Source organism: Alnus glutinosa, chromosome 6, assembly GCF_958979055.1.
Source record: "Alnus glutinosa chromosome 6, dhAlnGlut1.1, whole genome shotgun sequence".
Classification (NCBI taxonomy): Eukaryota; Viridiplantae; Streptophyta; class Magnoliopsida; order Fagales; family Betulaceae; genus Alnus; species Alnus glutinosa.
Window position 1 is genome coordinate 17,377,971 of NC_084891.1, and position 26,408 is coordinate 17,404,378.

Genomic DNA, 26,408 nt, shown 5'->3' on the forward strand with positions numbered 1-26,408 from the left:
ATCTCAAATCTGCACCTTCAAATATTCAATGCGAAGAAAAAATGATATTGTCACCAAAAACATTGTTCAAGTATTCAATTTAGAGAAACGATAATACCACATTTATATTTTACAACCGTAACGATCCAAGGAAAAACGTTAGCCACATATGTGCTATCACCCTAAAATGATTAGTCGATTTGAAGCTTTCCCTAAAATCACTTATAAAGCCCAGTTTCACCTAGTAACTAGACAATGTGGGACTTCGTACTCATCTATCTCTTATAAACCATTCACTCTATGTGAGTTATTTATCTCTTTCTAATATGGGACCGGAGTGTTACAAACTCCCCCCTTAAACTCCTGACGCCCTCATCAAGACCACGTCATGCAGTGGTCAAGCACCACATGACTTGACGTTACTAGGTGGCTCTGATACAATTTGTAACGACACAAGGAAAAGCGCTACCCATATCTGCGCTATCACCCCAAAAGAACTAGTTAATTTGAAATTTTTCCTAAAATCACTTATAAAGCTCAATTTCACCTAGTAACTAGGCAATGTGAGACTTAACACTCATCTATCTCTTATAAACCACTCACTCTATATGAATTGTTGATCTCTTCATAATATGGAACTGGGGTATTACAACAACTATCTCACAACGTTACATCATGCAAATGTGATAGTCCCCACTAACCATTTGATTATTTATTTATTGTTTTTTAACAATAACCGATCGAGTTGTTATATGAGATTGTCACGTCAGTATTATAGGATAAAAATATAGTTTTTAGCATTCCTCGTCAATTTATGAATTAAAAAGATGGAATGTCAAAATATCAAATTTTAAATACACTTTTAAGAAGTGACAATGGTAGCTACTACTCACAAAACAACAAAAATGCCAATAATCAATGTTGTGGCCCAAGCATTGATAGCTAGAATTAATAGGGTTGTAAATAAATCAGTCCGTTCAATAACCCGCTCGGTTTAACCCGATCCGAACTCGAACTCGATACTGTAAAAACCTACTCGTAACTATAGAAACTCGTTCGATTAGTAAGTGATATATACTCAACTCGCTTGTCAAAACTCGATATAAGCTGATGAACTCAACTCGTTTAAAGCTCGATCGGTTCGTTAATCCAATTCATTAGCTTGTTCATATTTCTTGTATATAGATACAAATATATATTAATATATTACTAAAAATGAGTTATATAAATTTAAAGCATGTATATTAGTAATTAAGAAATATATGTATGTTCCTTAATATTTATGTGTGTATTAGTTACTTAACATACTAACTAGTTAGTTCATAAACTAATATATTTTCTAGTTAATTAACATATACTAAGTAAATATAATTAACTATATGTTACTTGATATATATATACACACACTAAATAAGCATATAGTGTACTAGCTAAGTAAATATAGTATTACATATTAATTATAATACTTCGATAATAGTATTTTGTATGTTAAGCTAACATATTAAGTTATTAATAATTAGTATATAACAATATTACTATATTGTATAGTTAGCATATAAGTGTATATATATATAAAAACACACATATATCACATCACACATGGTTAACAACAGTTATAGATTATATTTATATTATAGTTACTTAGTTATATAGAGTGTTTTAGACTTGCTATTTGCTCACATTATACATATACCATATTTTATACTCTCTAGTTATATATAATAAAATATTGTAAATTTATTACTTATAGACTATAGTTATATACTATATTTTATAATATGTCTTATATAGTTACATAATATATATTTATGCCATAAATAAATGTATAGAAATTGTTCACAAACTCTGGCTTAAACTCCGCTTTGACAACACAATGAAAAATTTAATAGCCTAGTTGGAACTCTAGTTGAGCCGAACTTGTTGAGTAACCCGGCTCGACTCAAATGGCATTTTTAACGAGCTCGAGCTTGAAATCGAACTCGCCCGAATTTAAAACGAGCCAAACTTGAATACACATTTCATAGCTCAACTCGAGTTTGAGCTTGACTATTTAAACTCGACTCATAAACGAGCCAGTCTTGAAACCTTAAAGATCGACTCGACTTGATTACGCGCCTAGTTGGAAAACAAAATCTCGTTTGCCGAACAAAATACTCCAATTTGACTGAATAGAAACTCTTATTGACATTATAGTTCTTGATCATGCCAAATTGTATTATAGAAATAATGCAATTAATAAATTTTAAATTATTCAATTCCATGTTTTACCAATTATATTAAAATGGGGATTTTCATGTTCCATTGTTTACTCTCTTTTTCTTTTTCTTTTTTAGCTTTTTCTTTGATTCTATAATTAGATTATTAGATCTTAATATTATGCCCCGTTTGTTTTGACGTAAAATGATTTCTTAAAAATGGTTTCAGTATTTTCCGGTGTTTGGTAGGAGCGAAAATAATGGTCAACTGAAAAATGATTTCCGTTTGACCAAAAATGCTTAATAAATTTCGGAAAATGATTTACGCTTTTCGTAAATGGTAGATGCAGTCGATTCTTTTTTAAACAACGCAGTCGACCTTTACATTTAAGTAGTTGACTATTGCCGAATTTCGACAAGTCAGATTCCGACTTCGGTCGGTGCCGGAATTCGATAAATTAAGCCGGAATCCGGCGACGTCCGGCAGATGTCGCCGGATTCCAGGGATACCATGCCGGATTCCGGCCAAACTGGCCGGAGAGGCCGGATCCGGCCAGAACGCCTGAGATTCGGCCGTTTTGGCTGGATCTCCGGCCGGGATACTGGCCGGCGAGGCCGGATCCGGCACAAAACGGCCGGTTTCCGGTCAAGTGGCCGGGATTCGGCCGTTTTGTGCTGGATTCCGGCAACTTTCGCCTGAATTTGTATATGCCAAATTTTAAAAAAATATTTTTATATTAATATTTTTTATTTTGTGAATAAAATTTAATTTTTTTAAATTAATATGATTAAATTAAAATATAAAAAATATTTGTAATTTTCCGTACGCGCCAAACACTGAAAAATGATTTCTACGGAAAATATTTTTCTGAAAAATGACTTCCCCAAAACTATTTTACGACGGAACCATTTTACACAGAAACAAACGGAGCATTACATGCATGTGCTCACCAAAACATCACCCCCCCCAAAAAAAAAAAAAAAAAAAAAAAAAAAAAAAAAAAGGGGGGTAGAGAAGGAGAGACATCAATAAATAAATAAAAATAAACTATCATAACACTAACAAAAACAATGATACTATTTTTTGTTTAACACTTTGCTTGAAAAGACTTAAAATTGAAACAATATACAATCAATATATTAAACTAACCGTTTGTTTCGGCGTAAAATGATTTCTGGAAAATGATTTCGGTATTTTCCGGTGTTTGGTAGGGGCGAAAATAATAGTCAACCGGAAAATGATTTCTGTTTGACCAAAAATGCTTAGTAAATTTCGGAAAATGATTTACGCTTTTTAAAAGCGTAAATCATTTTCCGAAGACGTCTGACGCGGTCGATTTATTTTAAACAACGCAGTCGACCTTCACGTTTAAGCAACCGACCACCATCGAAATCTTGCCGGTATCGGATTCCGACAACATCCGATTAATGTCGTCGGAATCCGGCCACCTTCGCCGGAATCCGGTTAGCCCAGATTCCGGCAACCAATCTAGCCGGAATCCGGCCAGATTGGCCGGATCTGGGCAGACCGGCCGGATTCCGGCGATCTAGCCGGATCTGGCCAGATGGCCGGAATCCGGTCGGTCTGGCCAGATCCGGCCAGATCGCCGGAATCTGGCCGGCCTCTCTGGCCAGAGCCGGCCGGGAACTGGCCAAGGCCGGCCGGGATCCGACCAGAGCCGGCCGGCTCTCTGGCCAGACCGGCCGGATCTGGTCGGTCTGGCCAGAGAGCCGGCCGGCTCTGGCCGGATCCCAGCCGGCTCTGGCCAGTTCCCGGCCGGATCTGGCCAGATCCGGCCTCTCTGGCCGGAATCCGGCGGGATGGCCGGAATCCGGCCGTTTGTGCCGGAATCCAGCCACTTCGCCGGAATCCGGCCATCCCAGATTCCGACGAAACTGTCCGGATTCCGGCCATTATCTTGAATTCTGATTGTAGTAACTGAAATCAAGTAAAAATGGTCAAAATCTTGTCGGTCAGTGACGGAATCTTGTCATCGATGATTTTTATATTATTTTATATTTATATTTATTTGTTTTGAATAAAAATTAATTTTTATAGGTTAATATGTTTGAATGAAAATATAAAAAATATTTGTAATTTTCTGTACGCGCCAAACACCGAAAAATGCTTTCGGCGAAAAATATTTTCCAGAAAAATGACTTCCCTGAAACCATTTTACGACGGAAACTATTTTACGTCGAAACAAACGGAGCATAAGTATATACCGAATTTTCAGCAATATCGATCTAACAAATCTATATATATATTGAACAAGACATAATCTAACAAATATAACCCTTGTGTTTTTCTGCAGAATTTTGATGTAAATCTGTAATGTATTTATATTTTACATTGTTTTCACTTATAATTTGTATACCAAATCTTAAAGCAGATGAAGCACGCAAATATTTGTTCCTTTCCAATCATGGATTCCAACAAAAACAATAGGCCAGATCCAGATTCTACACTTGGAAAGGCTCAACTTATCAAATAGCCAAAAACTAGGCAGGCCTCATGTTGGCATCTTATATTACGCACAAAATAAAAATTCCAAGGCTCTGTGCAACATTTCTACATCACCAGAAGATCACAGGCCGTAACAGAACCCAATGGCTCCAATTAAAACGGAACCTATTTCCAACCCAATTGGAAGATACGTAGTTTCCCATACATATGTACTTCCCCTTTACCCCCCCCCCCCCCCCAGAAAAAAGTCTCCCACTAAAGCAACAAATTATTTGACAAAGCAATATCTACCGATAAATCCATCTGTTTCACCAAATACCAAGTAAAATTTAAAGGAGGAAAACAGAATGCTCTACAGAAGTTGCTGTCATAATCCATCTACATGTCGAAACAAAATACCTGCAGAACAAGGTCCGTGTCACCAAAACCTTCATGAATCAATACTAAGGATTCAGAAAAGAAGAACCAATTTGTACATGTGTAAGTGTGTGATTCTCCAGATAAGTTCAATAAATCTAACTACTCGTAGAAGAAACAGAACTTCCTAGAGGCAAATCAAACATAAAACTATAACCAGATAGAGCCCGAATCTAAAAGTGATCATAAGAGTATACAAGTTTCAAAGATTGATGGGACTGTGCCCCATTGGACAAATAGCAAACATAAGATAATATGCTCATGCCTAACATATATTGTATTCATATTTTGTAGGGTGGCTATAGATTCCAACAATCTTCAAGCGTCCAACATAACAGTGTGTTAGGTTGTATAATATCATTTTTCTTTTGAGTTTAATGTTTACAGTAGTAGATCATAACAGTGTGTTAGTTTCCGCATTAAGCACATGGGAACCGTCCGCCAGACTTCTACATTGGGTGGCTACCAAACTGGCCTCTCAAACTAGCCAACAGCTCCACCACCCGTTGGAGAATGACCCATTCTAATGTAGCCCCCAACCTTTTCCGATGCCAGCAAAAAATTAAAAACAAATTAACAATAACAGAGCATCATCCAGAAAATCCATTTGAAATACTCGTCGAATTTTGTTTGCAGCCCGAATATGGAAGGCCACTTCTGAATCCCACACAAGATGATTTTTTGTGCTATCCACATGTAGGAATCCATTTAGTGTTGATTCTATTTTGACGTTAGTGTTGTTATTTTCCTATTTTAGATTTTAGCATGCCTTTTCTTGTTATCATTTCCTTCTTTGCTGGTATGTTCCCTTTTAGGGTGTCTCCTCTTGAAATAAGTATTTCAAAACGTAGGTGAGTTCATCATCATTGAATCAAGAGTACAATTGACATTGAGCTTTATCATTTTCCTTCAAACTTTGGCTTCTTGTTCTTTCGAGTAGAAGACGTCGCTCATTCAATTCTTTTTCTCTCACGCTATCTGCTACATCAGACTCTATCCACAAAAGAAGAAAAACCAAAACCAACAAATCTCTTGCAACTTCGCAGTGGAGCATTGAATGACGTTGCTTTTTCTCAAGTTATCTAGGGTCAAAATCTTCCCTAACGCTACCGTCCAAACAAAGAACGCCACTCTCAAGGGAGCCTTATTCCTCCAAATGCTCTTCCAAGCAAAAGGAAGTAATATTCAAGCCCCTTAATGGCGTGGAGTTCAGATTCATTGAGGCACAAGTGTGAGCTCTTCCGCCCTTTCTAACTGTGGTGCAAGTGAGAAGGTGGATAGAAGATGACGGCCAAGTTTTCCTAACCTGTGTCGTCATAAAGCCCGATAGAAAGACAGTTGCAAGAGATTCCATAGTGAGGGAATATCAAGATGTGTTCCCAGAGGATTTGCCAGGAGTACCTCCAGAGTGGGATCAAATTCTGCATCGAGTTGGTATTGAGAACCGCGTCGATGCACAAGGCACCATACCGAATGGTTTCGGTGGAGCTAAAGGGAGTTGAAGCTACATCTGCAAAAGCTTATGGACAAAGGCTTCATCTGCCCTAGTGTGTCTCCAAGGGGAGCATCAGTGCTATTCGTAAAGAAAAAAGATTGTACTATGCAAATGTGCATAGTTTCTCGGGGGTTGAACTGGCTCAAGTTAAAGAATAAGTATCCCCAACCAAGGATCGACAACATGTTTAATCAGTTATAGGGTGCCAGTGTATTTTTGAAGATAGATCTTCAATCGAAGTACCATCAGCCGAGGATCAGGAGCAAGGATGTACAGAAAACGGGATTTAGGACCTGGTATGGCCACTACGAGTTTCTAGCCATGTTGTTCAGGTTGGCTAACGCACCCACCGTCTTCATGAATTTGATGAACAAAGTATTCTGGAATTACCTGGATTGGTTCGTGGTGGTGTTCATTGACAACATCCTTGTTTACTCAACAAGCCGTGAAGAACATGAGGATCATCCACTAATGGTACTGGAAATACTTAGGAGAAGTTGTTCACCAAGCTTAAGAAGTGTGAGTTTTGGCTAGAGAAATTGTCATTCCTTGGGCAAGTGGTGTCTAAGGAAGGCGTCTCAGTTGATTCAAGCAAGATTGAAGCGGTGGTCAAGTAGGAGAGATTGACCAACATTCAAGAGATCTGCAGCTTTTTAGGGTTGGCCAAATACTATTAGAGGTTTGTGGAATGATTTTCCGAGATCTCTGATCCATTGCCGCTTTGACAAGAAAGAACGTGCATTATGTGTGGACCAAAGCATGCGAGTAACGCTTTGAAGAGTTGAAGTGGAGATTGGTCACTACCCCAGTGCTAACTCTTCCCACGGAAACGGGAGGATTCATTGTATATAGTGACACATCCAAAAAGGGGTTGGCTACGCACTTATGGAGAACATAAGAGTGGTAGGCATCTTGTCAGTTGAAGGACTACAAGAAAAACTATCCTACTCATGACTTGGAGCTGGTAGTGGTAGTGTTTGCTCTAAGAAATTGGAGGCTGACTTGGAGCTGGTAGTGGTAGTGTTTGCTCTAAGAAATTGGAGGCATTACCTGTATGGGGAGAAGTATGCGATCTAAACCGACAACGAGTCTAAAATAATTCTTCACCCAACAAGAGCTAAACATGAGACAACATAAATGACTGGAGTTCATCAAGGACTAACACTGCACCATTCAGTACCATCTTGGTAAAACCAATGTGCTGGCAGACGTGCTGCGAGGGGAAGGGTCAGCAGTAGCACCTACCCAATCACAACTAGTTCTGGAAATGGAAAAGCTCAGCCTAGATGTAATGCCAAGAAAGGAGTCAACATTTGCCGTGACCCTACTGATTCAGCCTATGACAATAGATAGGATCAAGGAAGCGCAAGCGAGCGATCCAAAACTCACCGAGCTCAAGGCCATGGCTAATAAGGGCAAGACGCCCCACTTCTGGGTAACAAGGGTTAGGATTTTGAGATGAGAACTGGGTATGCATACCGGATCACAAATTGTGAAAAGGGACATCTACAACACAGCTTCTCCACCCCTTCCCCTCTTGTCCCTTCGAAAGGACAATAAAGCCTCTCCTGCCACCCCCGCCATATTCCTCCACAGCAGAAAACCAGCCATAACTGTTGGAGCATCTTTGTGCGACAAAAGCACTGCTACCTACCTTTGAGGTCCTCACAAACTCCATCAACCCCACCCTGAATCACCGCCACGGTGGTCAACAACCATGCCACACTGACCTTACCCAAGTAAACTGCTTTCGAAACACCCCTACTTTTTTCCACGATTCGAAGCATTTATCGTCCCTCCTCTACCTAAAAGTCAAAAACTTTGGCTTCAACAACAAACAAAAAAAAAAAACCCATTGCAGAATACCACAAACAAAAAACTAGAATGACACTGATGCCAGTGATAACAGTAGACAAAAGAGAAGCATTGAGACGGGCCTACACGCACCGACCTCTGAGAGAGAGAGAGAGAGAGAGAGAGAGAGAGAGAGAGAGAGAGAGAGAGAGAGAGAGAGGGAGGCCTACTTGATTATAGCAATATTGAAGGTCAGTATTGTGTTGTATAAATTAGTTTTCTGACTAGGTGCTTTGAACTAACAAACAAAAGTACCTGTACAGGATATGGTCCAGTATGTTGGATCTTTCAGCTGCCCTGTAGAACTTTCTGAGGATCAAGTTGCCCACTACAGTAACTCGAAGGAACAGCAGAAAGCTCCTGCCTTCCTCTCCACTCCTCGCCAGGTTTCAGTGTGATAGGTTTTTCAACAGCAGCAGCCTCCACACACAGCATATGTTTGTACTCATCGTCTCCAAAATCAACCATAGCCTTTGCCTTCTTATCCCAGGGATTCCATACCACTGCACAAGGAAAAGAAAAAGACAAAATATATCATATAAAAGGTAAATGACCACATTGAGAAGATTATCACAAATAATTTTTTTGATAGGTAGGAAGTTCAAAAATTGGAAGTCCAAGAAACTAGGATATCTAGACAAAAATTGACACCTTAGTTTATAAACAAAACTCATTTAGTAAATTATTTTCTCCAAAGGTTTCCAGTTTATCTTTACCAAGAGATTGTTTTTTTGTATATAGTTCATCTTAAAATAAACTATATAGTATATTCATAGGATCTTCTTTAGATGGAAAAATAGTCATGCCCAAGTTGGCTCAAGATTTAAGTAAAAGCATACAGACCAAAGGGAGAAAGATAAAGATGTTTTTTCCAGTAGTCAATCCTAGACATCTCTTTATTTATTTACTGTTATAAAACAAAGAGACCTTTGAATAAGGTTGGAAAGATACCCAGGGCTAAGCGGAATATAAGTATGAAAGAGCAAGAGCACTGTATGAGAAAAAAAAAATAATAAAAAAGATTTATTTTACCGGCATCTGGAAGTCCATCCTTGCGTATTACAAAGGTCCTCTTTTTTTCGTGATCAAGAATTGCAATCTTTGTAGGAGTGCTAAGATATATCTTGTCCACCTATTTAACCAAGAAGACATTAGGAAGCATTAAAATCAAATTCTCATACGCAAAACAAAAAGTACATATTTAACTCACTTCTGATTCAAAAGTTATAGCGTCCCCTTGTTCAGTAAAACGCTCCCTATTCTTCAAGTTGTCAAGGTAATCCAATGTCTCCAGTCCTTCTACCCGAACTTCACTGGACATATACAACTAAGCTATTATATACAACCTAAAACAGCATATTATAGGTTCAACTGTATGTTATCCAGAAATATTTGTAAGTTGGCCAGGAAAAAAGAACTACAAAACTGTTATTAGTGTTGATATGAGGCTGGGAAAAAAAAAACGATGGGTGAGATTGTTAGTCGAGCAGAAGAGAAGTTGATGACTTTGAAAATGATGGTTCTTTTTTCTCATGATAGTTCTTTTTTATCAAATTTCACTTATTTGATCAAAGCTTGGTATATCCAGATATTCTGGTCAAGTCTAGTTTGGTCAAATGGATTTTGACCAGTTATAGACCAAAGCTCTCTGGAACTATCCCAGTCGATAGGTGATTGAACAGTGATGTGCAGATTTTTCATATCAACATAAAAATCACATGCTTATTTAATTCTTGACATTCTAATCTGTCCATTTTTAACATATGATCATCCATAAGCAAACACGCAGCTAAAAATTCGATTGAGAAGTATACCCCCCACCCCCCCTACCTCCCTCCCTCCCTCCCTCCCTCTCACACATCGGCTCGTCGAGTCAAGTTTCTTCGGTGTCGGGTTTTCTAGCAACGGCTTCGTCCAAGTTTTTCATTTCAGTAATCTATGATGGGGTATTTGAGCTGGTTCTGCATTGAAGCAATGACTTTCGAATTTGCGTTTGAGGTCAGGATCTCAGTCCTACGAGTGTATGAGAGAAGCAGTGGCTCCGTCCGTTCAGTATTCCTTGGCAGAGTAACGGTGAGCTGGTTGTTGGCCACCATGGAGGCTTTGCAACAAGCAGAGGGCTCGAAAGAGCTCGTGAAGCCTTCTAGGGTCGGGAATAAAGTTTTTGCTGTCAGTGATGTTCAAACAACTTTGGGCGCTACCTGCAGTTGCGAGTATGGAGGCGGGGCGCGAAGAGGTCTAGTGGTTGTACGGGAAGATAGGGATGGTACAGGCTGGCTGGGTTTTGCATTAGAATTACGCAAGTTCTTAGAGTTCTTCCAGACAAACTTCGTCTTTGGTAACAAATCAGTTCATGTGGGGGTAGCTTTTTGTGGGCATTCATTGTCAAGCATGGTGGTTCGAGTTCCGGCAGCAAGGGGAGGTGGATGCTAAAAGTTTGTTTATGGAGGCATGGGTTGGCAAGGGGAAGAGAGGATTACCGGGCGTAGATGACTTCTGATCATGAAGCAGACTCTGTCGCCGCACTAATCTCATGGGTTTTAGCAGTTTGGCTGCAGTAAATGAGGCTTCAACGCCGAATCTTTTTAACATGCATAGCATGGGCCATTTTGGTGATGAGGTAACCTCTAAGTATTCTTATTGGGCATTGGTGCTAAAAGGAGGGAAAAGGGTTTCTATTTTGGGCTTGGATTTGTCACCATTGACATCTTTTTCTGCACAGCTCTAGGGGATGGGTTTAATGCAGGTAAGGGGATAGAACTCTCGAATCAGTGCAAGGATAGTGGCCCTATTCCCAATACAGGAGATGCCAGTTCTTCGGGTGTTAAAGATTCTGCCTCTTTGGCTGGGCATAATTTGAATTTTGTAGAGGGGAATAGCCTTCATTGCTCATATTTGTATTTATACCCTCGGGATGAACCCATTTTTTGTGAGCCTCTGAGTTGTCCCACTGGTGTGAATGAAAATCCTGATTGTACAGGGCCTTTGGCATCAGGGTGGGTATTGCAAAAGGTTATGGACATCCACCATGTTGTGGGATTATCATGCGAAGGGTTTGAAGGGAAATTCATGGCTTTGTTAACAGCCATTGAAGTGAGAAATTCCCAGGATGAATGGGCTTCCAATGCCAAACCAGCCAACACAGGGAAAAGGAAACTAATAAGGTTGTCATACTCCATCAATTATGATTCTAAAGGTGGCAACTCTAGTCAAAGCAGAGTTAATGGGAGGGGTCTCTCAATTCTTTACAAAGCCTAAATTGTTGTCCTGGGATCTAAAACGGTTAAACAAGGGGATAAGCGCCTTAAGAGTTAGAAATTTGCTCAAAGAATAGACGGCAAACGTTATTTGTCTTCAGTAAACTAAGTTGGAGCATAAGTCTTGTAGCATTGTGCGTAGCTTGTGGGGTTGTCATCACGTAGATTGGTGTTGTTTAGATTCAAAGAGGGCTTCTAGTAGTATTTTGCTCATGTAGGATATAAGGGTAGTAGAAGAAATTGAAGAGTGCGTGGGGGAGTTCAATGTTGCCTATTTGTTTAGAAATGTTTAAGATCACTTTACTTGGCCTTTTGCGGATGTTTATGGTCCTAATGCTGATTGTGATAGAAGGTTCTAATAGATAAATTGGCTGGTTTACTTAGATGGTAGTGATAAGTGTTGAATGTTGCACATTCAAGCCCCTTAACTTATATATATTAATTTCTTAGTATTGTTATTTGTTTGATTTTGTGTTGTTTTATTGTTTTCAGGTTGTAAATAAAGATGCAATTAATTCCATTGATTTTGCGCTTAAAGCACACTTTGAGAAGACCTAAAAGATATGTTTAAGTTTAACCAATCATAATAGAAGATCCATATGATGTGGTTAAGTGTAATCAAATCAAGTGAAGGATTAAATCGGAATTTCTCCACTAAGAGTCAAAATCGGATTGGAGTCAAATTTGGATTCCGCACATGTCTCAGTATTTTGATCATAACTTTTGGGTCAGATATCGGATTGCAATGAAATTGGTGGCGTTGGAAAGCTTATAAAAACTTCAACAAATATGTCTGAAATATCTTTTTTTCAATTCGGACATTTACTATGCCAAAATCGCCCCGAAATAAAAGACCGCAATTCTTGACGAATTTGGAATCATTTTCCTACTTGGATTGAAGTTTCAATCTCTTACTTGAACTAAGAAGACTCAAGAGACGATTTTTCTAGAGTTCCAAGGGCTTCTAGGACTTGTGTGCTCCCTATAAATAGACCCCTAAGCTTCAAGAGAAGGTGTGCTTGTGCTTGTGCATGTGCTTAGCTTTAGACAGAAAATTCTTCATGGAGGCTTGACAAGTTGAAGAAGAGAAGAACATGGCACGGACCGTCCACCTAACTTCAATCCAAGTAGGAAAAGGATTCCAAATTCGTCCAGAATTGCGGTATTTTATTTCGGGGCGATTTTGGCATAGTAAATGTCCAAATTAGGAAAAAGATATTTCAGACATATTTGTTGAATTTTTTATTAGCTTTCCAACGCCATCAATTTCATTGTAATCCGATATCTGACCCAAAAGTTATGATCAAAATACTGAGACATGTGCAAAATCCAAATTTGAATCCAATCCGATTTTGACTCTTAGTGGAGAAATTCCAATTTAATCATTCAATTAATTTGATTAAACTTAACCACATCATATAGGCCTTCTATTATGATTGGTTAAGCTTAAACATATCTTCTAAGCCTCCTCAAAGTGTACTTTAAGCCTAAAATCAATGGAATTAATTGCATCTTTTATTACAAACTGAAAACAATAAAACAACACAAAATCAAACAAATAACAATGCTAAGGAATTAACATATATAAGTTAATGGGCTTGAATGTGCAATATTCAACACTTATCAAGTGGGACTCGTCATGGTGTATTGGGGGGCTTCAACGTCACTCGCTTTCCTAGTGAGAGATCAGGTGAAGCCCGTTTCTGTCCGGCTATGATGGAGTTCTAAAATTGCATTTTTTACAAGGAGCTCATGGATATTCTTTTTGTAGGAGGTTCTTTTACGTGGTCAAACAGTAGGTATCCATCTTCTTCGTCTAGAATAGATAGATTTCTTGTTTCTCCCGATTGTGAAGACCAGTATCCTGAGTTGTCCCAAAATAGGGTTGCCTAGGCTGTCCTCGAATCATTTCCATGTTCTTCTTGAATGTGAGGCTTGCATGGAGATAGAAAGTATTTTAAATTCAAACATATGCAGCCAAAATCAAAGGGGTTTGTGGATAGGGTGAAATAATGGGTACTTCTTATTACTTTCAGGGTTTTCCGAATTTCATTTTGGCACGGAAACTGAAGACATTGAAAGTTGACTTAAGAATGTGGAATGAGGAGGTGTTTGGCAATGTAGAAAGAAAGAAAAAGCTTCAAATGGATTATTTACAGGTTCTTGAGGGTTTGGAAAAAGACGGAGCTTTAAGTGAGGAAAGAAATCGCTATTAATGATTTGGATAGGACAACTCTGTTGAAGGAGGTAAGCAAGAGGCAAAAATCGAGAGCATTGTGGTTAAGAGAGGGTGATAAGTGCATAAAGTTCTTCCATTGAGTGGCCAACTCAAATAGAATGAACAATACATGCTCACCCTACTAGACCGTGCTTGCGGGCTCATTGGGCCCCCATTTCTCAATGCCAATACCTTACTATATATGCAATTGATTCAAAGAAGTAAAATGCTATGGATTGGGAGATTTTAAAAATTGACAAAGTGGGCTGTCAACTATTTATAGTAAAGTAACCACTAACGACGACCCTTCCACCCCAATCTCTTAAAGGGTTCTCTTGGGAGAATCTCTTTGCTCCACTTCCTTGAACTGGCTACTACCACACTAGTGTTGTTGAATCTCTAATGGTTAATGGTACAGTCTCTTCAAATCATACTGAGATCAAAGAAAGAGAATCACTTTGCTCTACTTCCTTGAACTAGCTACTACCACTCTAGTGATGTTGAATCTCTAATGGTTAATGGTACAGTCTCTTCAAATCATACTGAGATCAGAGAACATATTGTGCAGTTCAAAAGGTTCAATTGGCAGCCTAGGTTGGATGCCCTTTCTTTTGGTTCTGTTAGGGAGGATGAGGCCATTTGGTAGGATAGCGCTTTTGAGGAAGATGATGTCTTTGGGGTGGTGAAAGCCGTTACCAATGACAAGGCCCCGAGCCCCTACGATTTTACTATGGGTTTCTTCCAAGTTTGTTGGGATGTTCTTAGGGAAGATATCATGAATGTCTTTCATCATTTTCACGCCAAATGCAAGTTTTAAGAAAGTCTTAATGCTACTTTCATTCCTCTTATTAGCTTAGTGGGTGGAGTTTACAAAATTGTTGCTAAAGTTCTAGACAACAGATTGAAAATGATAGTGGAGAAGATCATCTCCAAGCCTAGAATGCTTTCATCAGAAGTAGGCAGATTCTAGACTCCATTCTCATAGCTAACAAATGTCTTGATAGTAGGATCAGATCTTAGGAGCCAGCTGTACTTTGCAAGTTGAATACTAAAAAGGCTTATGATTATGTCAATTGGTATTTTTTTTTTTTTTTGTCTATCTAAGGAGATGCGGTTTTGGGAAGAAATGGCGTAATTAGATAGCGCATTGTATTTCTTCGATGCGCTTTTCTATTTTAGTGAATGGCACTCCAGACGCTTTATTTGGTACTTCTCATGGCTTGAGACAGGAAAACCCTTCGTCTCCCTTACTATTTGTTATCATCATAGAGGCTTAAGTAAAATGATTTCTGCTATAGTGAATGAGGGTCTTTTATTAGGCTTTCTTGTGAGGCCTAGGAACTCTTTTTTTTTTATAATAAGAGTAATATCATTAAAAAATGCAAAGCCCAATCAAGTACACAGGGATTATACAAAAGAAGAGTCTAAGAAGGAGAAGAAAAAAAGAACCAAAAACTCATTAAAGCTAATTACTAAGGGAGCTAGGAACATAGCAGTCCAAGAAAACAAAGAATAAAAGAAGAAGGTTGTGAGCTCCTCAATATTCCTTTCTTTGTCCTCAAAGTTTCTATCATTTCACTCCCTCCACAAGCACCACAAAAGGCAAGAAGGAACCATCTTCCACACAACAGCACTCCGTTAGTGACCACCCAACCACCAGCAAGCGAATAAATCAACCACCCAAAGAGGCATAACCCAAGACAAACTGAAGCGGCTGAAGATGGCATTCCATAAGGCGCGTGCAACCTCACAATAGAGAAGAAGATTCACAAACTCCCCATTTATTTTGCACATATAACACCTATCAATCACAATGACACTCCTCTTACTAAGATTATCCAAGGTAAGAATATTCCATAGCCCCGCCGACCAAGCAAAAAAAGCTACTTTCAAAGGAACCTTGGTCCGCCATATATTCTTCCAGGGGAAAAGAGCTTCCTTTTTGCAAGTAAGGACCTTATAGAAAGATCTAACATCATACTTCCGTTTGTAAGGAGCCCACCAAGGCTGATCTCCCCCTTCACTACTCACTCTAATGGAGTACAACAAAGTGAAGAAGTAAGCCAAGACGTCCACCTTCTAGTCATGGGCCACTCAAATAAAGCTAACATCCCACTGAAGGGAGCCACTCTCCGAATCCAAGTGAGCTGCAACAAGCGCATTCTTATCGCAAGCAATGCCATATAAAACTGAGAAAGCCTCCTTGAGGGTCATCACTCCACACCACACCTTGATTTTGTGTGCTTAGCATCTCTCATCTTTCAGACGGCACCTTGATTTTCCGTGGGGCAAACCCAGATCACCTTCATTACTTGCGATGCTTATTCTAATGCTTCGACGTTCTCTCAAGTTTGAAAATTAATTAGGCTAAATCAAAAATGGCCCCAGTTGGCAATGTCAATAATGTTAATGGTCTGGCTAGTATTCTAGGTCGTAGGGTATCTTCTTTGCCTATGAATGACCTAAGTCTTCCCCTCGGAGTTTTGTTTAAGGCCAAATCTATTTGGGATGGTATTATTGAGAAGAAAAAGTGTCGCTTGGCTGGATGGAAGAAAAGGCATTTGTCAAAGGGTGGGAGGGTTACCTTGACTAAAAGCACTTTATATATTATGACTATTTTTTTTTTTATAAGTAAGAAAGTTTTATTCAAAAAGCGTAAGGCGGCCCTAAGTACACAGGAACAGCCAAAGCAGCCCACAAAAAGAAAAAAAGAACACGGCAAACCCTCAAAAACCAAAAACCCTCAAACCCGAACCCTCAATAAGCATTCCCCACTACCGCACATGAGCCTTGCCTTCCCTATGCCGAGTGGATGCACTTGCATTACTGTAGTTGATGGAGCTTACCAAATTCAAAATCTCCCTCCTACCTTTGGACTTCGGGCGCACAACCTTAACTTCCCGAAGAAAGTCTTCTTCAAAGGCATCCAAAATCGCCAAGGACGGATCATCTTCAACACTATCCACCTCCCAATCCAATGCCATGTTGAGATGAAGCACACCCAAAGGGTAAGGGGAATCTCCAGCCTCCCCATCCCAAATCTCATCACCCTACTCCCACACAACTACCTCCCTAAACGAATCAAAACCTACTGGCCACTTCTGAAATTGGGACAAACCATGCACCCTGAATTCATCGCCCTTTTCAAAGATAGGAGTGACGCAGCCACTCAAGGGGGAGGGAAACCCTATCACCCCATCTTCCTTGACATCCAAAGTCGATGACGACACAACCGAGTCTAAAAGCGAGGAATGAAGAGTAGAAATTTTCACAGCCAGGCTCGGGTTGAGAAACACCCTCCGAAGGAAACCCTTCTTCGAAATAGATGGCTTAACAATATCCTTCACAGAATCTACCACTCCAGTAGAATCCATCACTGGAAGCACTGCAGCTGCTTCCTCTGAAGAACTGACAGGCAACCTCATTGCTGCCACAAATTCTGCAAATAAATTCGCGTCCAACTGCACTAATCGACCTTCCCTTGCCGAGAATACCAATCAGATGCCACATAAGGAACCGAGAAAAAAGATTAATTCTATAACATGAGCACATGAACATTTTCACCAACAAAGGCACCAGTGACAAGCTGTTTGGTTACCTTTTGGTATTATTATCCAAATACTATGCATGGAATGGAAGTTTATTACACTGCAACAAACAATAAGACATGCATTAACTCTTTTGAAGATATTAGAACATCATGAACACTTATACTACTTTCAAGACTATTCAAATGGACAATCATTCTCAAGAAGTCTAAACACCTCAAGACCAAGCTTACAATCATAGTGGGATTTTCAAATACTAGGATAAACCACAAAGCAAAGAAACCAATCTTCAATATACAGTTAACTTTTGCAATGCTTGTCAACTCGTTAGGGAATCATACTTATAACCTTGACTGACCATATCTCTATATTCTAATTAATAATAGATAACACAAACTGTGGCAATGGGAAAAGAAATGCAGCTTCCATAAGTGAATAAAGTGGTTAAATTTATGCATGATAAACAATCTGATGGAACAATTATCACCTAGCAGCCGCATCTAAAGTAGACCAGCATAAACAAAGTTTGACAATCACCTGATATCTGAAACAGAGAAATAGGTGTGATATGCAAATGTGAATGTGAATGGCTTTCCATCAGTGTTGGTATTCCTGATGCGAGATGTCAACATCAGATCTCCTCCAGGTCCCAGTGCCACCCTCAGACGGAACTCAAAACTAAAATTGACATTAAGAATAATAAATAAAATATTTAAAAAAAAAACAATATCCTACAAAAAAATAAAAAGGTTATGAAGATTCTAATCAGAATCTACCTTCTATATTCAGAAACACAGGTTAAAAACAATAAAAGGAGGGGGGGGGGGGGGGGGGGGGGGGGGGGGGGGGGGGTACTCACCCGTGAGGCCAGATCTTAGTATCTTCTTCAGACGGCTTAAGGATTAGATCAACAAAAGCCTTACTGGAAGTAGTTGTTGGAGAAGGGGGTGGGTCAGTGTCAATTGTCCAAAACCTGTTTCTTGCAAACCCATGCTGTTCAAGAGAACCAAGATTGCTAAACTGCATATACAGAGCAAATTTCACTGACCATGAATGAAGAATTGTAGAAAATCAAGCAACAAAGGAAACTGTAGAAGAACATACTTGCGGAAAGCATATTGGAATTCCTCCACGAATTGCTTTTGGAGGCTTAAATACAGCCTGCACACATAACATATATTCATTTTGATAATTTATTATTAATAGGGCAGACAAAATTAAGCACTTAGATCTGAGGTGGAAGGAAACTATATAACGAGGTTGCAGAGAGGCAACTAAGTAGAAAGATTGGCACACCCAGAATATTTAAAAGAGTTTAGATTAAATACTTATAACATCTTCCTATTGATAAAAGCAGCTCCTGTCCATGGCATCCATTAGTAAATGAAAGAAAATCAACAGAAATAGAAATAAAAAATAGCACCTTACTACTGACAAAAAGCAACTCCTCCCCATGGTCATTCTTCCAAGATGTCACATGACCTCCATATAAATAGACCTGGAAAACCCATAAATAAATCAATATATAACAAATGATACAAATAAATATGAAAATCGTAATGTGTAATTAGCATCATGACAAAACCAAATATATTTTATGCGCAAAGTTGGTAGCAATCAAAACATATAATTCAATAACAGCCAAAATCTCATGTTACTTGTAACTACTGTACGTTATATAGCGTTTTCAGTAAATTAATAATACAATGCTAGATTCAATAACGATAGTCAAGTGCATAGCAACTCAATATGATAAAATTAAGATCAAATGGCATGAGACTAAACATAATTGGTTAACAGGAACTCATACCAATCAAATTTTAGAGCCATTTCTTTCATTTAAACAACTGAATGGCATGCAAAAACATAATTGACAACATCATGACAGAGTACATTGTGTTCTCCACAAGAAAAACTCAACAAAATAATACTAGAATCTTTATACTTAATAGGGTACAAGGGAATGCTTTCTTTTATACATGTGTTATGTGTAAAACGCATGGAGAGTCCGTTGATCACCTTCTTCTTCATTGTGATGTGGCTCGGGTTGTTTGGAGTTTTGTTTAGTTTTTTTTATAGCTTGTTTGGGGTGGAGTGGGTTATGCCTAGTAGTGTTGTGGATTTATTGAGGGGTTGGGGCACTTTGCTGGGTCGTGGTCCTGTTTTTCGTATATGGAAGCAAGTTCCTTTATGTGTTTTGTGGGGCTTGTAGCGTGAGAGAAATTCTAGGCTTTTTGAGGATGTGGAGTCTTCAGTTGGGGCTATTTGTAGAAAGGTGCTTAATTTGTTATATCTTTGGGTGTCAGCGCATAGCCCGGGTAATTTGTTGTTCGCTGACTTTTTACTTTCGTGTTCTTTCATTTCCTCTGTTTAGGAGCACTTTTGTATACTTCCTGTGTACTAGGGTTGCGCCCCTCTGCGCTTTTTATTGAATTCTTACTTATCAAAAAAAAATAATTGACAGAGTATGAAAGTCCTTAACAACTTTGACGAGCAGGACAGAGATGGCGCCATCACCACTACCACATGCATCAAAAGTTGAATAACACCAAATTTGTTCTCTCAAATCTTTCTTCTTTTTTATGAATAATAAATTTTATTGACAGAAAAGGGAAAAAACAAAACCCTTACACGAAAAAGTATACAAAAGAGACAATCACCCAATAGGCTTCTACAATCTAAAAAAACTAAACAAACCAACAAGATCCGATAAGGAGAAGTTAGGAACATATACTACAGACCAATCCAAAAGAGATCTCAAAAATAAATAAATAAATAAAATAAAAAATAATAATGAAGAATGCATATTGGCCTTGCAATCCTCAAAAAGACACCAATTATTCTCTCCAAATGCTCCACATTAAGAAAGTAGGAACAACTTTCTAGATGGTCTCTTTGGGATGCTCCCACCCTTGGATCTTCCAACAATAAAGCAGCTCTAAGACGTTGCTAGGCATAGCCCATGAAACCTCGAATTATTGAGAACCAAGTGCCATAGATCACTAGTGTACTCGCAATGAATATGAAGGTGATTTACAGGCTCCTCATTATTTCATAGATTGTCAATCATGAGTATTATACCTCGGTTGTCTTCCATAAAAAGAAAGCAATGTGGGGAGGAGCCTTAATCTTCCAAGTACTTTTCCAGGGGAATGTGTTCTCCAGTCTGTAATGTTTTATAATAGCTCCTCACTTCGAAATAGTGACTGCTAGTTGGGGTCCACAACATTCTATCCACCTCCCTTGAATAAGTTTTCGATGAGTATTACAAATTGAGAAAGGAGTCAAGAGATTCCAGTACTCAATCATGGACTGCCCAAATGAAATTCGGATTCCAATGGATAGAAGAACTATAGGAATACAAGTAGTCTGACACCCATGCCTCTTTGTTACAGGCTATTAAATAAATTTCTCAAAATGAGTACTTCAAAGCCACTTCTCTGCACCACATGTCATGCCAAAAGCGAATGTGGAATCCATCCCAAACCTTGAAGAAGACAAGGGTTGTAGATAAACCCCCAGCCAATTCTAATATTCCTCCAAACACACACCCTGTAAGGCTTTTGAGCTTCCTCTAAACCCTAACCCCCTCTCTAGACCCCATACTTCTCAAAAATCACCACCTCCATACAGAATTTTCCTCTTGCACGAATCTCCATAGCCATTTACCAAGAAGAGCTTTATTGAACAGCATGAGATTTTCTACTCTCAACCCTCCTCTAGGGACTGGGGAGCATATATTCTTCCAATTCACCAAGTGAAACTTGGACTCCCTGCCTGGTTCATCCCAAAGAAAGTTTCTATGAAGACGCTCTAATCTCCTAGCAATGCCTGCTAGTAATGGGGAGAGGGATAAGAAATACGTAGGTAGACTAGATAACGTCCTCTTGATGAGAGTAAGGCAGCCTCCCCTAGAAAAGTAGATCTTCTTCCAACTAGACAACTTTTTTTCCATTTTGTCCACCACCCCCTCCCAAATAGTTTTTGATTTAAAAGAAGCACCCAGAGGGAGACCCAAATATTTCAAAGGATGAGAATAGATGCTAAAACTGAGAATATCGACCAGCTCTTCCTTATGTGTTACCTTGTTGTTCTTAAAGAAACAGACAATACTTCCCCATGTAAAACTATTATGTCTCAATTTTATCAACATCTTTTCCTTTTCACTTGAGACCTGGAATAATCCATATAGCAAGGGTTGGAATGAAATCAACTCAAGTATTATTACCATAAGAAATCATTTTCAATGTACCCAAGAATGCCTGCTCTTTTAAGCCCACAAGTTTTGAGATGAAGTCAGCCTAGCATAGATTTCTACTAGCCTTACTTTTGCAAACAGAACAACATGCCCTCCACATCCAACCAGAACAAAACAACTCCAGCAACGTTAACATGTTTACAGGATATCATTTTTGAAAACCCCAATAGTCAAACTAGTCCCTACAGAACATGGTGTATGCCTCATCAAATAAAAATCCGACCTAAAGGGCAAAGCAGGACCTGACACTGGGCACAAATTTCATACATGTTAACATAATTATCTCACATCATTAACAGGAATGAGGGTTTCTTGAATGTTTAGGTAACATAGTAATATGTTTTTTTTTTTTTGATAAGTAATTTAAAATCAATAAAAAAGCGCAGAGGGGCGCAACCCTAATACACGGGAAGTATACAAGAGAGCCCCTAAACAGGAGGAACAACATAGTAATATGTTACCAAGTATTAAAGTACATAAAAGTGCAAATCTTATTCTTTTAGATCAGCCAAATAGACTCTATATCAATCTAAAAGGAGGATCAAATCCAGTGCACAAGATTCACATGATACCATAACAAGCTCATCTGAAAAAAGAGTCAGGCAAAAAGAAGCAATATTTTTTGAATAAATATTTGACCAATATGCATAAACTAGAAGCAAGAACAGGAGCAATGGGTGATAGAACCACATATTGCGATGCTTGCATGTGCACAAACTTTATTCCCACATATAAGTCTACCCTCACTCCATTTTGAGATAACGGAGAGAATAAAACTTCAAATAACTACTGATAGGGTATTCTTACACGAAATGAACAAACCCTGAGTGTCACAGGATTGTTTTATGAAAAAATCACTTTCTACAAGGCACTGAAGAGCAATCAGTGGAGATTGGTTTCATATTTTGACACAAACAGAGAGCAAGGAGTAGAGGAGATTGAGGAACCCAACAATGAGAGAAGCCAGGGGACGGAGCTGGGAAAAGGGAAACACAAAAAAGAAATGAAGAAGAATGAAGTGACTTATGTAGTTGGTGAAGAGCTAAGCATATAGTTGGAGAAGAATGCTCATGTTAAGGATCACATGGAAATTTCTAAAGGTGTCATTCAGAACATGAGCTTTGCTAGAGCGGCTCAAGATTGGGAGGTGGATGCCTTTGCCTTGTTCTACAGGTTGTTGTACTTAGTAAGAATGAGATGGGAAGGGGAAGATAGGTTGTGGTGGATCAATTCCAAAAGAAGGTTGTTTGATGTTAAATCCTTCTACAGTGTCATAGGTTGTCATGATGGTTTTCGTTTTCTTTAGAAAAGTGTTTAGAGGACTAAGGTTCCATTGAGAACATGAGCTTTGCTAGAACGGCTTAGGATTGGGAGGTGGATGCCTTTGCCTTGTTCTACAAGTTGTTGTACTTAGTAAGAATGAGATGAGAAGGGGAAGACAGGTTGTGGTGGATCAGTTCCAAAAAAAGGTTGTTTGATGTTAAATCCTTCTACAGTGTCATAGGTTGTCATGACGGTTTTCGTTTCCTTTGGAAAAGTGTTTAGAGGACTAAGGTTCCATTGAGGATGGCCCTTTTTGTGGTCGGTGGCGCTAGGAAAAATTCTTTCCAAAGACAATCTCTAAAAGCGGCACATCATTGTGGTTGATTGGTGTATTATGTGCAAAAATAATAGGGAGTCTGTGGACAATCTTCTTTTTCATTATGAGGTTGTTTGTGCCATTTGGAATGTCTTCTTCAAACATTTTGAGTTATCTTGGGTTATGCCTAGACGAGTAATCAATTGGTTTGCTTGTTGGTGGACTATCAACAGTACTCGAAATGTTGTTGTTTGGAAGATGGTGCCTTTGTGCCTGTTCTGGTGTCTTTGGAGAGAAAGAAATGATAGGTGTTTTGAGGATCGCAAGAGGACCTTGGAGGAGTTGAAATCTTTTTTTTTCAACACTTTGTATTTTTCGACATTTTGGACAACTGCTTATGTTCCTCCTTTAGCGACTAGTTATCATGATTCTCTTGCTCTTTTTGCCTCTACTTTCTAGATGGCTTCTCTTGTATACTCCATTCATATTTGGGGACGCCTTACGTTTCTAATCATATTTCGATTAATTATTAAAAAAAAAAAAAAAAAAAAAAAAAAAAAAAAAAAAAGATCTAATGGTTGAGAATTAGATAAAAACCAGTAAGGAACTCAAGCTAAGAAACAAGAAACTAACGAATAGAGATGTGAAATCGGAAAGCAAACTGCTATGTCATACGAATATCTTCACATTTACTTGATGATGCCACCTCCCAGTTTCTCAATTTCTGTCTCACACTATTTCTTTTTTTATCTTCCTCAAATTTTAAAGTCAACATTGACTTTTATCCCCTGTATTCAATTGCTCCTCATTTCCTTCTATCATATCTCCCCTCCTCTCTTTGTTCTCGTGAATCTCGTCTTCGGCCGCTGCCATTTTGTTATTTCTATCTCATCCTCATACCTCCCTCACCACCTCGCAGCGGAGGAATCATATTTTCTTTATTTTCAAAGAGAATCCTCCAAAATATCCTCACCATTATTTTGTCTTAAACTTTGAAAGATGATAAGGAAAAGGTAATACTCCCCCAACAAAACAGTTCCTCAGCTTCTTATAATCGAATGCACGGATACATTGGTTGAGTGAGAAGAAATACGAACAAATCAAGCACTTGTTATGCGGAGAAGAGAATAAATGCATGTATAAACACGGATATAGGTATAGAGAGGCGCAGATCAAAGTGTACGAGGCTCAGAAGCCCTAGATTCACGAAGAATAAAAGCAACAAATCCAGGCCAAAACTGAAATCAAGCATCAGATCAGAACGCAGATCGTGGAAAAACAAGTAACTGAATAAATAAAATAAGATACAAAGAGAGTGGATGGGGACCTCGGCGGAGCTGCCACGCGGTTCGCGGAGGACGAGCTTGTCCAGGCCATTGACGCCCTTGCAGAGCTCGGCCGCAGAGGAAGCGGAAGGAGCGGAGGGAGCCTTTTCGCTACTCATAGATTACTAGCTCTTCTTCCTCTCCTCGTTCCCAAATCCCACACTACTATACTATAACATTATCCCTTATTTTCTTTTCTTTCTTTTCCTTTTCTTCTCTCTCTCTCTCTCTCTCTCCCCGCCTGTGGACTGCTTTTTCTCGGGAAATTTCGCGTCCATGTTGTCGTGGGATTATTTTGTTGCCACTTTCCAGTGCCTACCGCTACCGGATCCCACGACTCGGATTGATCTGGCCGTTCGACTCGGACACCCGAAACCTGACCCGCCACCATGATTTTTTTTTTTATTGTTATTTTATCTGATGCGAATGTGTGTCCAAAAGAGGCGTCCGTGACCGTCGTTTTTTACTTAACCGCATATGGAAAAATATTGGAGTTATCGAGGAATACAAATATATAAAGAAATGTCTTTTTTTCATTCTCCACATATTGAATAAATACAATGGTTATATTTAACGCCCGAAAAAATTAATTAATTGATAATTGATTTTAGGGATAATTGCACCGTTGGTCCCTGTGGTATACCATAATTATTTTTCACTCCCTATAGTTTAAAAAGTTCATGGGAGGTCCTCGTGATATGCAATAATTACAAATCAATCCCTGGCGTCAAATTCTGTTAAATTTTTTAACAGATTCCGTCAAATGCCACGTCAGCGACACGTGTCGCCAATAAGATGGCGACACGTGTCCACCGTAATAAAAAAAATTTTAAAAAAATAAAAATACTTATTTTTTTAAAAAAAAAATTCAAAAAAAAAAAAAAAACTGAAGGGGCCGGCCACCCCTTTGGGGGTGGCCGCGCGCCACCCCCAGTGGCCGCAGGGGAGGGCGCGGCCACCCCCAGTGGCCGGGGGTGGCGCGCGGCCACCCCCAAGCCACAGGGGGTGGCCCGATGGCCACCCCTGGATCTTCCAGGGGTGGCCTTTCGGGCCACCCCCAGGCCACTGGGGTGGCTCCGCGCCACCCCCAGCCACTAGGGGTGGCCGCGCGCCACCCCCAAAGGGGTGGCCGGCCCCTTCAGTTTTTTTTTTTTTTGTTTTTTTTTTCTCGAGTTTTTTTTTTATTTTTTATTTTTAAAAAAATAAGTATTTTTATTTTTAAAAAAAAAAAATTATATTTTTTTATTACGGTGGACACGTGTCGCCATCTTATTGGCGACACGTGTCGCTGACGTGGCATTTGACGGAATCTGTTAAAAAATTTAACAGAATTTGACGCCAGGGATCAATTTGTAATTATTGCATATCACGAGGACCTCCCATGAACTTTTTAAACCATAGGGAGTGAAAAATAATTATGGTATACCACAGGGACCAATGGTGCAATTATCCCTTAATTTTATAGTTCATCCATCACACCCATTTCACAAGAAATAAGACTCAAAGATCTCTAATCCTCCAAAAAAAAATACTACACGCAACGGAAACATAAGATGTTCTAGTAACATTAATTACAACCAAAACATCTACCAAGAGTCATTATATAATTGAAATCGCACTATAAAAACCATCGATATAAAAGATCCAAACTAATTCCTTAATACGCAATCGAGCATCAAATGCTAAGCCTACAACATTACCCAAAAGTACTAATTACCATTAGGGATCTTCAGAATCTTACAATCAGTCTTCAGTGGAAAAGATACAACCGTAAGTCCATGACTTAGTGAGTGATAATACACATGTTATCATATGG

The 26,408-nt window shown here is 39.0% G+C and overlaps 1 protein-coding gene across 1 annotated transcript; it reads right to left on the reverse strand.

The window, feature by feature from the left end:
* Positions 1-4,658: 4,658 nt before the first annotated feature.
* On the reverse strand, positions 4,659-24,867 carry LOC133870714 (putative glucose-6-phosphate 1-epimerase). The gene is made up of 9 exons (XM_062307912.1): positions 24,595-24,867; positions 18,854-18,928; positions 18,535-18,591; positions 18,290-18,450; positions 17,968-18,108; positions 9,618-9,720; positions 9,440-9,539; positions 8,663-8,910; positions 4,659-5,040 (listed from the first exon to the last, which is right to left on the reverse strand). The coding sequence occupies exons 1-8, from the start codon at positions 24,709-24,711 to the stop codon at positions 8,696-8,698; spliced, it is 969 nt and encodes a 322-aa protein (XP_062163896.1). The 5' UTR covers positions 24,712-24,867; the 3' UTR covers positions 4,659-5,040; positions 8,663-8,695.
* Positions 24,868-26,408: the final 1,541 nt, after the last annotated feature.